Raw genomic sequence first — 12525 nt, 5'->3', positions numbered from 1 at the left:
GTGATTTACAGAGAATGGTGCAAAAAGCAAACAGCATCCAGTGAGCAGCAGTTCTGTGCATGAAAATGCCTTGTTAATGAGAGAGGTGAAAGGAGAATAGCCAGATTGGTTCAAACTGCCAGGAAGGTGGCAGTAACTCAAATAACCATGCATTACAACAGTGGTGGAAAGAAGAGCATCTATGAATGCACAAGATGTCAAAACTTGAAGTAGATGGGCTACAGTAGCAGAAAACCACAGAGTTACACCCAATGGCCACTCTATTAGGTACAGGAGATACCCATTAAAGTGGACACTGAAAGAATGTCACATTACCTTCGAATAAACTTACTTTTTCTTTAAAATAAATCATTGAGATGGTCAAATATATCATGTTTTTAGTTCATGGCTACTTTTTTCTATTACATCTTTCAGTGAGGATTATTTTTACCCAATATAATCACAAGTGGGTCTGTGAATGCTGAAATCTTGAGCAACACACACAAAACCCAGGACAAGATAGGACAAGGTCAGCATGGTTTCCTTAAGGTTCCTGCCTGATGAAACTATTGGAATTTTTTGAGGAGATTACTTGTAGGATAGATAAAGGGGATGCAGTGAATGTTGTATGTTTGGATTTTCAGAAGGCCTTTGACAAGGTGCCACACATGAGGCTGCTTACCAAGTTAAGAGCTCGTGGTATTACAGGAAGGTTACTGGCATGGTTAGATTTTTTTCTTTTTCATGTTAAGCAGTCGCATTACAAAAGTTTTCCAGAGTTCTCAGGCTTGTTCATTCTTCCATTTTGAAGACGGGAATGAGATGATCAACCTCCCAGTTCTCTGGAACTCCTCCCATTTCTAATTAATGTTACTGAACAGAAAATTCCACAACTGCTCACAAGTAGTATTGGGTATGCTTTGAAAGTGCCAAATTGAGCAAGTTATTATGTTGCCTTACTCAATGGCTTCTTTCTTATTTTAACCCCTTCAGGTTTTCTCCAAGAAGCTTACTTATGGGCAAAACAGGTTATCGTTATTCTGGAGAGGTCGATGGTTTTGCTAAAGGACATTAAGGATGGATCCTTGAACGAAGGTGTGGCTTATGGCAGTTACACCACAAGATCTCTGTTCCAGTACATGTTTCTGGTGAAAAGGCATTTCAACATCAGCCATTTCAGTCATCCCTGGGTTAAGCAGCATTTTGCGTTCTATTATAGGACTGTGCTTCCAGGTAAGGGTCATCATGTCATTGTTATTGGGCTATCTAATGTGGAGACAGGACCTTCAGTCCACTGAGATAATGTTGGCCATCAAGTCTCTGTCTATACTCATTCCATGTTCCAGTACTTGGCCTGCAGCCCTCCAGGCCAAGTATTCATCTAAGTGATGTGAAAAGAGCTTCTGGCACATTGGCATTCAAAAATCGAAGTACTGAGTACAGGAACAATTGAATAGGCCAGGACTTTATTCCCTGGAATGTAGAAGATTTAGACCACAAGACTTATTTTGTTAGCCACAGTTATTGTACCTTTAGAATACTTCTTCCTCTTTGCAATGTATATATCCTGTGCCTTCCAAACTGCTTCCAGAAATTCCAGCCGTTGCTGCTCTGCCATCATCCCTGCCAGTGTTCTTTTCCCATCAATTCTGGCCAGCTCTCAAACCTCTGTAATTCCCTTTACTCCACTGTAATACTGATATACCTGACCTTCTCCTTCTCAAACTTCAGGGTGAATTAAGGGGAGATTTGATATGCAAATTATGAAGGGTATAGATAGAATAAATTCAAGCAGGCTTTTTCCACTGAGGTTGGGTGGGACTACTACTAGATGTCATCTGTGAAGGGTGAATTTGACATCAGTAGTGGGAAAGTTATTGGAATGTATTCTAAGGGACCAGATATATAAGTATTTGGCTAGACATGGAATGGTTTAGGATAGTCAGCATGGCTTTGTGCATGATAGGTCATGTCTAACAAATCTTATGGAGTTCTTCAAAGAAGTTACCAGGAAAACTGATGAAGGCAAGGCATTGGATGTTATCTACATGGCATTTGATAAGGTCCTTTATAGGTTGGTCAAGAAGGCTTAGTTGCTCAGCATTCATGATGAGATAGGATATTGGGTTAGACGTTGGCTTTGTGGAAGAAGCCAATGAGTGGTCATAGATGGAGGCCTGCTGAGTGCTGGGTCCATTGTTGTTTGTCATCCATATCAATGATCTGGATGATAATGTGACTAACTGGATCAGCAAACTTCCGGATGACACCAAAATTGGGGGTGCGGTGGACAGTGAGGAAGACTATCAGGGCTTGCAGCTGGATTGGGACCAGCTGGAAACATGGGCTGAAAAATGGCAGGTAGAATTTAATGCAGACAAGTGCGAGGTTTCTCACTCTGGTAGGACCAACCAGGGTAGGTCCTACACAGTGAACGGTAGGGCACTGAGGAGTGCTGTAGAACAAAGGGATCTGGGAATAAAGGTCCATAATTAATTGAAAGTGGTATTATAGATAGATGGGTCATAAAGAAAGCTTTTGGTATATTGGCCTTCATAAATCAAAGAATTGAGTACAGGAGATGGAGTGTTATGTTGAAGTTGTATAAGACATTGGTGAGGCCTAATTTGGAGTATTGTGTTGTTATGTGGCCGGCGACAATGAATATAAAATTGACTCAGGTTTTATAAACAAACATAAACATTTATTAAACTCTGCCCAACAGAAGTGCAAAGTGAACAAATGACTAACTTAACCGGAAGTTAACTGCTGTACGGCAATTTGACAAACAGCTGAACTCTGGAATAGTTCTTAAATTCAAACACAGTCTTAAAGTGGTAAATTCGAAAGTCCAAGTGATTTATACAGTCAGTAAGGAGAGACTTCCCTGAAAACTGATTTCTTTGAAGTAACGATGCTCTGCTGATCCTACAGCCGAGTGATGCTTTGTCCAAAGGATTCACGACGAAGGAAATAAAATGGCTTAAAGGAACTGACCTTTTTGCTGGAGGGTGAACACTACACAAACCTTCCTGATCCTGCAGGGGTTACCTCAGATGCAGGTCACTATTCCTGAACAAAGATTCAATAAGGTCGATCATTTACAAAACCGCCGAACAACACCAACTTTACTCAATCCTTCGGGTTCCTGTACTTTGGCAAAGTCTCCACTCTCCAACTAGACTGTAAAGGTAAATCAAAGATGCAACAAACCAGAACCGGCAGCGATTGGCGAAACTGCCGGCACAATGGTTATTGCTCCTTACAATAGAAAGTAAAAACTCCACTTTAAAACGAAACTGTCATGAGACAAATACGCAGCAACACTAATGAACGAACTGACTATCGAACTAACCAATGAACTAACCTGCGTCACAACAAGGGTTTCCCCTTATATACCTGTTGAAACATTACATCATGTGACCACACACTGGTGGGAAAATTACATCATGTGACCCCACACTTGCGGGAAAATTACATCACCCCACCATCTCAAGATACTCAATTACATCATGGTCATAAGACAATCACAAGATACCCACGGGGTATGTAACAGTGTGCAGTTTTGGTCACCTACCTACAGGAAAAATGTAAATAAGGCTGAAAGAGTGCAGAGAAAATTTACAAGGATGTTGCCAGGACTGGAGGATCTGAACTATATGGAAGGATTGAATAGGATCGGACTTTATTCTCCGGAACATAGAAGATTCAGGGGAGATTTGATAGAGGTATACAGATTATGAGGGGACAGATAGAATAAATGCAAGCAGGCTTTTTCCACTGAGGTTCATTGGGACTACAATCAGAGGTCATGGGTAAAGGGTGAAAGTTGAAATGTTTAAGGGAAACATAAGGGAAAACTTCTTCACTGATGGCTGTGAGAGTGTGGAATGAGCTGCCAGTGACAGTATTGCATACTAGCTCAATCTCAATGTTTAAGGGAAGTTTGGACAGGTAAGGGTATGGAGAGCAGTGGTCCCAGTGCAGGTCGATGGGACTAGACAGACTGAATGTTTTGGCATGGACTAGATGAGCTGAAGGGCCTGTTTATGTGTTGTACTTTTCTATGACTCTAATTACCTAAGTTACATGAGAGTAGCTGTCTCCATTGCCTCTTGGAGCAGTTTGATCCTCATTGCATTTCTCAAATATCTTTCCCAAATTACCTCTAAATCTCTAATCCCACTCCTTAAATGTTATTTATTTACTGTACTAGTGAGCGTTGTGATTAGGGCATCACTTTTACAGTGGCAGCTGGGTTTCAATTCTCTCCGCTCTCTGTAAGGAGTTTATATGTTCTCCCCATGGTCAGGTAGGTTACCTTCAGGTGCTCCTGTTTCCTGACACAGTCCGAGTCTGTGGGCATGCTATGTTGGTGCTGGAAGTGTGGCAACACCTTCGGACTGTCCCCAGCACAGTCCTTGCTGACTTAATTCGATTTGATGCAAGTGATGCATTTCTCTGTGTTAGACACGTGGGTTATGACCAAAGGAAAAATGGCTGGGAAATGGTCAGCACTTACCTGCAACGGTGTTTACAGGTACATCACGAATTAAACCTACAAAAATTGTCGAAGATAGTGAAAAGAAAACTGCCAATATTTACAAAAAGGTATCTAGCAGAAAACACAATAATAGTTTCGTACAATTTTGTCCAGTGTGGGTCCCTGGCAGTTTCAATCTCCCTCTACCACTGACAGCAATGAGCCCCATTTATTAGGCACCAGGACACACCATCCTTAATTACCCGCAGAGTTAATGTAAAGCTACACATGAATTGGAATATGATGCACCCCGCAATGTAATTACAATCACATTACAAAATAAACTATTTTCTACTGTAAATACAGTATACAAACATATACACGTCCCCATTAACAAAGAAATGGAATATTCCTCTGTGAGTGGGGGGAAAGGCATCAGAAGGCCAACCTGAGAGTATCAGCCCTCATGGAGATACACCGGGAAAGAGGTGTGTACACGAGGCATAATGACAGAGCATGACAAGTGAGTGTGTGTGTGTGTGTGTATATAAAGAGTACATTTACATAAAAGTAATCCTTATTCTTTATGTTTAAATAAATAGTGTACAAGAGGGACAATGAGGCACTGTTCATGGGCCATTCAGGAATCAGATGGCAGAGGGGAAAAGGTTGCTTCTGCGTATTTTTAGGCTCCCGTACTCCTCTCCAATGACAAGAGGGCATGCCCTGGCTGGTGAGGGACCTTCTTGAGGCACCACCTCCTCAGCACTCATTTTGCAGACCAGACATTTTGGAGTCCTGGGAAAATTCATGATCATCCTGAGCCAAGAGGCCGGAAACTCTTGTGCCTGGCCTCAATTTCATGTGGGTTGTGATCAGCAGGTCTAGCACTGCCCTGTTCATTGCAGTGGTCAAGAAACAATGAAACTGTGCTTTAACCTTTGTTTTAATTAATGTTGAATCACAGAGCTACATTTTAACTGTTTTTAATTGACTGTTTATTGGGACAAAGGAACATCAGAGTGTTCCTGTGTGGGCTTTGGTTTAGGCTGCTCAAGAACATAGACACTACAGCACGGTGCAGGTTGTTTGGCCCACGAGGTTGACCTGACCTTGTAACCTACTCTAACCCTTCCCTCCCACACAGCCCACATAGAAAAATCTATCATCCATCTGCCTATCTGAGTCTCTTAAATGTCCCTAATATATCTGCCTCTTCCACCACCCTGGCAGAGTGTTCCATGTACATACCAGCCTGTGTAAAGAAAAGACTTACCTCTACACTTTCCTTCAATCACCTTAAAATTATACTCCTTCATATTGGCCATTTCCACCTGAGAAAAAAATCTCCTGCTGTCCATTCATCTATTGGGTGACACGGTGGAGATATGTCTCTACCAAAGGAGGTGTAAGGTGCTCCTTCTCTCTGCTAGTTTGCTGGACACCTATGGGCAAGGGTAGCACCTATTTAGCTCCCCCCGCCCCCCCAATCAGGGTCACATGAAGCCCTGGGAGCAGGTGTTGGATATCAACAAGTCCTGGTTGTGCAACCACTGACGCCAAGCAAACTATCTCTGAAGAGTATTGGTAATGGTTGGGATCGCCTGGCTTGTAAAGACACTGCCCAGAAGAAGACAGTGGCAAACCAGTTCTGTAGAAAAAATTGCCGAGGACAATCATGGTCATGGGACCATGACTGGCTAAGTCATACAACATGGCACGTAATGATGATGAAGATGTCACCTCTATTGAGTCACATCTCGTCTTGCTTCAATACAAAGAGAAAAGCCCTAGCACTCTAAACTCATTTTCATAAGACATACTCTCCAATCTGGTAAATCTCTATACCCAGCATCGACATCTTTCCAATCATGAAGTGACCAGATCTGAATACAATATTCCAAGTGTGATCTAACCAGTGTGTAATAGAGCTGCAACATTACCTCATGTGTCTTGACCTCAGTCCCCTGACTAGAGAAGAGCAACACCATATACGTTCTTAACAGTCTTACCAGATTTTGTGGAAACTTTGAGAAATTAATAGGTGTGGACCCCATGTTCACTTTCTCCTGCATATTGCTAAGAATTCTGCCGTTGACCCTGCATTCAAATCCAAAATTCCAAAGTGAGTTGCTTCACGTTTTTCTGAGTTGAACGCCATCTGCCACTACTCAGCCGATCTCTGTCAATGCCCCATTGTAATCCTGGACAACCTTCTACACTATGCACAACACCACCGGCATTTGTGTCATCTGCAAACTTACCAACCCACCCTTCCACTTCTAATGGAGTGACCTTTCACTGTTTGCAGAGTGCCCACCCGGTGGGATGGTCCAAGGCAGCCAGGTATCCAGGTAGTGAACAGTGAACGTGGTCATGAGAGGACAGTGAGTCTGTGGCCATTCCGTAGGAGGAGAACTCGAGGCTTGGGTTGCTGACTTCCATTACTGGTTCTAGATGATCATTTTACACTCTCTGTGTCTGAGGTCTCCATCGGTCAGTGTCGACCATGTCTAGATATGCAAGCCTGACAGTACAATATGGAGTGCAAACTGTTGCGCCTCTCCATGCAACTGATGAAGCCAAAGGAGCAGCAGTTTGGTAACAACAGCGTCGTACAACTCAATGAAGGACTGCCTTAGGGACTCCAGCTCTGGATTTTACCCTTGGGGTTTACTCCCGAAGCCTCCCCCATGAGTGGGTATAGCTGCAAGGCAACGGATCAGGGCTTTACACTCAGTAGCCACTTCATTCGGTACACTTGTACACTTGCTTGATCATGCAAATATCTAATCAGTCAATCATGTGGTAGCAACTCAATACATAAAAAAATTCAGACATGGTCAAGAGGTTCAGATGTTGTTCCGACCAAACATTAGAATGGGGTAGAAATGTGATCTCAGTGACTTTGACTGTGGAATGATTGTTGGTGCCGGACAGGGTGGTTTGAGTATCTCAAAATCTACTGATCTCCTGGGATTTTCACAAACAGTCTCAAACACAAACACAAAAAGTTTACAGAGAATAGTGTGAAACGCATCCAGTGAGTGGCAGTTCTGAGGGTGAAAATGCCCTGATAATGAGAGAGGTCAGAGAAGAATATCCAGACTGATTCAAGCTGACAGAAAGGCGACAGTAACTCTTATGAAGGCGACAGTAACTCTTACAACAGTGGGGAACAGAAGAGCATCTCTGAATGCACAAATTGAACCTTGAACTGAATGGGCTTCAGCAGCTGAAGACCATGAATGAACACTCAGGGGCCACTTTGTTAAGTACAGGAGATATATAATGTGGTGGTCTCTGAGTGTAGCTTCAATTTTCATTGGAGTTTTGTGTTTTAATTTTTGGAATGTCTTCTAGGTTTTCAAAGGACTGTGGGCATTGCTGATTCAAACTACAACTGGTTTTACGGGCCAGAGAGCCAACTGGTGTTTCTGGATACCTACATCATGCGCAATGGCAGTGGTAATTGGCTGGCAGAGCAGGTCAGGAAGAATCGGATTCAGCGAGGAACAGGGTCACCTGCCAAAGCACAGCGATGGTGCACGCTCCACACAGAGTTCTTGTGGTAAGTTAATGATCCAGGAAATCAGGGATCAGAGGGTTATGTTTTGACAGAGAACTCTTGATATCTGGAATACGCTTGCCAGAGGAGTTGGTGGAACCAGATCTAGTCACTCAGCTTAAGATTTGGTCAGACACCAAGAAGGATATAGTCTTAATGTGGTGAAGTTCAAAGTTCAAAATACATTTATTATCAAAGTATGTGTAAGTTATGCAACCTTGGGATTCATTTGCTTGCAAGCACCCACAAAGTAAGAAACCTGAAAGAACCCGATTTAAAAACAAAAGAAAGACCGATACCCAATAGACAGAGAGAGAGAAATAAAACAAATCATGCCAACAGTAAGCAAGCATCGGCATTCAGGGCAAAATGGAGTCCACAAACCTGAAGCTGGCAGCAGCTGGAGTAGATACAAGGCCTCAGTCTCAATTCATCACAGGGGAAAAAAAAAGAACCACATGGTGGGGCAAAGGGTGTGCTCCTGCACTGTACGAGTCCAGACTTTATCTGGGGTATTGGGATAAAGACAGAATCATGACTGGTCGATTGTTCATTAATTGATGTATGGTAAGGTGTTGGTGCGTCCAATCGCAGCAGCATCTATGGGGCCAACAGAAGGTGTCATTGTCTTTTTTTAAACTTATTTTTTTCACGATCGCAAGACCCTGCTGCACATGAAGAACTTAAAGTACTGCAGGTCTGTAAAGGAAGAAAAGCAGAGGGTAGTTGTGGAAGGAAAGTATTCTGCCTGGAGGTCAGTGACTAGTGGAGTGCCGCAGGGATCTGTCCTGGGACCCCTGCTATTTGTGATTTTTATAAATGTCCTGGATGTAGAGGCGGAAGGATGGGTGAGTAAGTTTGCAGATGACACCAAGATTGGAGGAGTTGTGGATGGAGCTATAGGTGGTGGAAGGATACAAGAGGATATTGACAGGCTGCAGAGTTGGGCAGAAAAATGGCAGATGAGTTCAATCCGGACAAGTGTGAGGTGATGCATTTTGGAAGGACAAACCAGAAGACTGAGTACAGGATTAATGGTCAGTTACTTAAGAGTGTGGATGAACAAAGGGACCTTGGGGTTCAAATCCATACATCCCTCAAGGTCACTGTACAGGTTGATAGGGTAGTTAAGAAGGCCTGTGGGATGCCAGGCTTCATTAACAGGGGTATTTAGTTCAAGAGTAGAGAGGTCATGTTGCAACTCTACAAATCTCTGGTGAGACCGCACTTAGAGTATTGTGTTCAATTCTGGTCACCTCATTATAGGAAGGATGTGGAAGCTATGGAGAGAGTGCAGAGGAGATTTACCAGGATTTGCCTGATTTGGAGAGCAAGTCATATCAAGCAAGGTTAGCAGAGCAGGGATTTTCTCTTTGGAGCGTAGAAGAATGAGAGGGGACTTGATAGAGGTCTACAAGATTATGAGAGGCATAGATAGGGTGGATAGTCAGTACCTGTTTCCCAGGGCACCAATAGCAAACACCAGAGGGCATATGTACAAAATTAAGGGAGGGAAGTTTAGGGGAGACATCAGAGGTAAGTTTTTTACACAGAGGGTTGTGAGTGCCTGGAATGACTTGCCAGGGATGATGGTGGAGGCTAAAACATTAGGGGTATTTAAGAGCCTCTTAGACATACACGTGGATGAAAGAAAAATAGAGGGTTATGGGGTAGTGTGGGTTTAGTACTTTTTTTTAGGGATTATATGGGTCAGCACAACATGGAGGGCTGAAGGGCCTGTACTGTGCTGTAGTGTTCTGTGGTTCTATGGTTCTGTGGTCTGCCCCATTGGCAAAGAAACTGAAGGAGTTGGACTTGGTATAGATCATATTGCTGCCTGCTCAGCTCTTGATGGGACGACATTTGAGATCTAATTTGCTAATGGATGAGAGCCTTCTGAGAACAGAGGGAGGTGAACAAGTGAAAAGATGGAAAGATGAACACAAAGCAAAGCAGAAAATATACTTTGACAAATGTTCTCGTCCACTACCTGAACTGCACCAAGGAGGATACAAGACAAAGTGAACACATGGACACAGAAAGCTACAGTACTTGAAGAAGTACAACCCAGATCATAAATGGTCCAAACAGAGGAGGGAGCAAGTTTAAGAAGAAATCACAAAGACCTTAAGAAAGTGCCAACTTCAGAGATTCAGTTATCTGATGAAGACAAGACAAAACATGTAAATAATAAGAAGGAAACACAAGAACTGTATGTACCACTTAGAAGGTCTACTCATGTTCATAAACCCACAGAGAGACTGATAGAGTCTTGTTGAATTATGTGTTTGCTTTTTAAATGCATTATTTATTGACCAGTTACAGTCATTGGCTCAAGATTTATGCAGCTTCTTCCTTTGCGATCCGATCCTTCTTCAGTGGTCCCATGAATGCCTCCTTCTCTTCAATAGTCTGAAAGTAAGCATGACCAAACTTGGAAGGGGCGTCGATGAATTTCAGGTCTATCTTCTCCAAAGCACGACAGCTTGTTTGAACCAACAGTGACTTATGCAGAGTGAGCACACGTTTCGTGGTACCAACTTTCACCATCAGGAATTCATTGGCCACCTCACCATTGCAGGGAAATCCACCCAGAGGATTGATGCTCTTGTCTGTCAGATCATATTCAGTAGAAGCATTGTTCTTCACTAGTCTCCCATCCTTTTTCTGGAAGCCCACTCCTATCCGGTAGATCTTCTTGTTAATCTCAGTATGGTGGTGGTAACCCTTCTGACCAGCATGAGCAACAGGGAAAGCCACATGGGCAGGACACCAGGCAACAGGCAACCTCACGTAGACCTTTGTGAGTTTTCCTCGGTTTCTTTGTGTACCATCTGCTTGTCACACCCTAGATGCCATGGCCCTTGGTTACACCAATGACGTCAATCATCTCACCTTGAATACGGAACTGATAGGAACCTGCTATTCCCGCTTTTCTCTTGCCCAGTCAACTTTATTGGCAATTGTTCCACCATTCAACTGGATCTCCATCAGTCATTCGCATAATTGCTCACACACAGCTTGTTTCCTTTGCACCAGACAAAATCCCACTTCTGATGCCATGTTATGTTGCTTCTGCCTAAATGTATCGTGGGTTAACAATGAAGAATCGTGTTCTGGAAGAATTAGAGAACTTTTATTTACTGTAATAAACAAACATGTCTTAACCCAGCCATGTGCTGGAACATTCTAACAATCTTGAGCATGCTCAGTGCTCTGTCCAATCATGTACTGGCACATCTTTGCACCTTGTATCACCACAGTACGGACGGTACTGCTGTCCATGTCAGAGAGGGGTCGGAAGTCGGTGTGCAGTCTAACAGCAAGTAATCACAAGATCCTGCTGGATGTTGTTAATGTGGAAAGCTGCAAGCTTGATTCATTGATTCATGGTGGACGGTGCGGGAGCTGCATGGCCTCAATCACAGCACAGGCTGGGCTTCAAGCCGCAGTGTTGCTTGTGAACAGCCGCCCAGGAGAGAGGTGTCAGACTCGGTGTGTCCCATCAGAGGTGGTGTGGTGCAGCGTCCAAGTTGGAGTTGGTGCTGCCCCCCAGTGTTCGCTCAGCAAAGCCCAGGCTGTATGAAGTTGACTGCAACTTTCTGCAGCAGTCATGGACTCAGCATTTTTGACTATACATTTTTGTGTGACTGTATTTTACTGAAAACTTATATGTGTTTGCTATCTTATATGTGCCTTGTTCTGTGCATAATGAATGAATGAATGATCTTTATTGTCATTATACATAGATACAATGAAACTCTGTCTGGCTTCCTCTCAGGCAATTAAACAAAGCGGTAGATAAAAACAAGACAGTAATAGAAAAACAGAATTAAATAGATAAGTAGCAGAAAATAAGTTGCAGCAGTACCAGAATATCACAGTAATGCACAAAGTGCCGTTAGTGCAAGTATTTGAGTCCATATGTGTGCTCACAGTTTCAGTCATTGTTCTGTGGGAGTGGTGTGATGGAGGCCACAGCTCTGAGGTAGAAGCTGTTCCTCAGTCTATTTGTTCTGGCTTTTAGTGTCCTGAACCTTTTGCTGGATGGCAGCGGGTCAAACAGGGAGTGGCCGGGGTGTGTGGTGTCTCTGGTTATGCTATAACTATAGGTACTGTGGTTTGCAGCTTGGCCCCAAAGTAACACTGTTTTGTTTATCTGTATTCATGTATGGTTGAATGCCAATTAAATTTGATCTTCGAACTTGAATTTTGAGCTTCGAGCTTTGAACTTCAAACTACCTATGGACTCACTTTCAAGAACTCTACCACTCATATTCTCAGTGTTATTTATTTATTTTTACAAAATGCCTTCTTTTGCACTTTGGTTCGTCATCGGTCTTTATTTGGGTGTAGTTTTTCATTGATTCTACTGTGAATGCCTGCAAGAAAATTAACCTCAGGAGACATATGGAGACATATACGTACCTTGATAATAAATTTACTTTGAACTTTATTTTTAAATCCCATTGCAAGAGACGAGATGGGATGAAAT

General features: G+C 43.0%; 1 protein-coding gene and 1 pseudogene across 3 annotated transcripts in view; one reads left to right on the top strand and one right to left on the bottom strand.

Annotated features, from left to right (window-relative positions):
• The window catches only part of dse (dermatan sulfate epimerase), a 97367-nt gene that overhangs the window by 75973 nt on the left and 8869 nt on the right, over positions 1–12525 (top strand). For all 3 annotated transcript variants that reach the window (XM_059981436.1, XM_059981435.1, XM_059981437.1), the window contains 2 exons: positions 973–1212; positions 7826–8033. In XM_059981436.1, coding sequence (XP_059837419.1) covers positions 973–1212; positions 7826–8033 — 448 coding nt within the window. The remainder of the gene's footprint in view (positions 1–972; positions 1213–7825; positions 8034–12525) is intronic.
• Positions 10342–11099, bottom strand: LOC132400251 (large ribosomal subunit protein uL3-like; annotated as a pseudogene).

The sequence above is a fragment of the Hypanus sabinus genome, chromosome 10 (assembly GCF_030144855.1).
Source record: "Hypanus sabinus isolate sHypSab1 chromosome 10, sHypSab1.hap1, whole genome shotgun sequence".
NCBI lineage: Eukaryota > Metazoa > Chordata > Chondrichthyes > Myliobatiformes > Dasyatidae > Hypanus > Hypanus sabinus.
The sequence above is the reverse complement of the archived record's forward strand: the minus strand, read 5'-3'. Positions and strand labels throughout refer to the sequence as shown.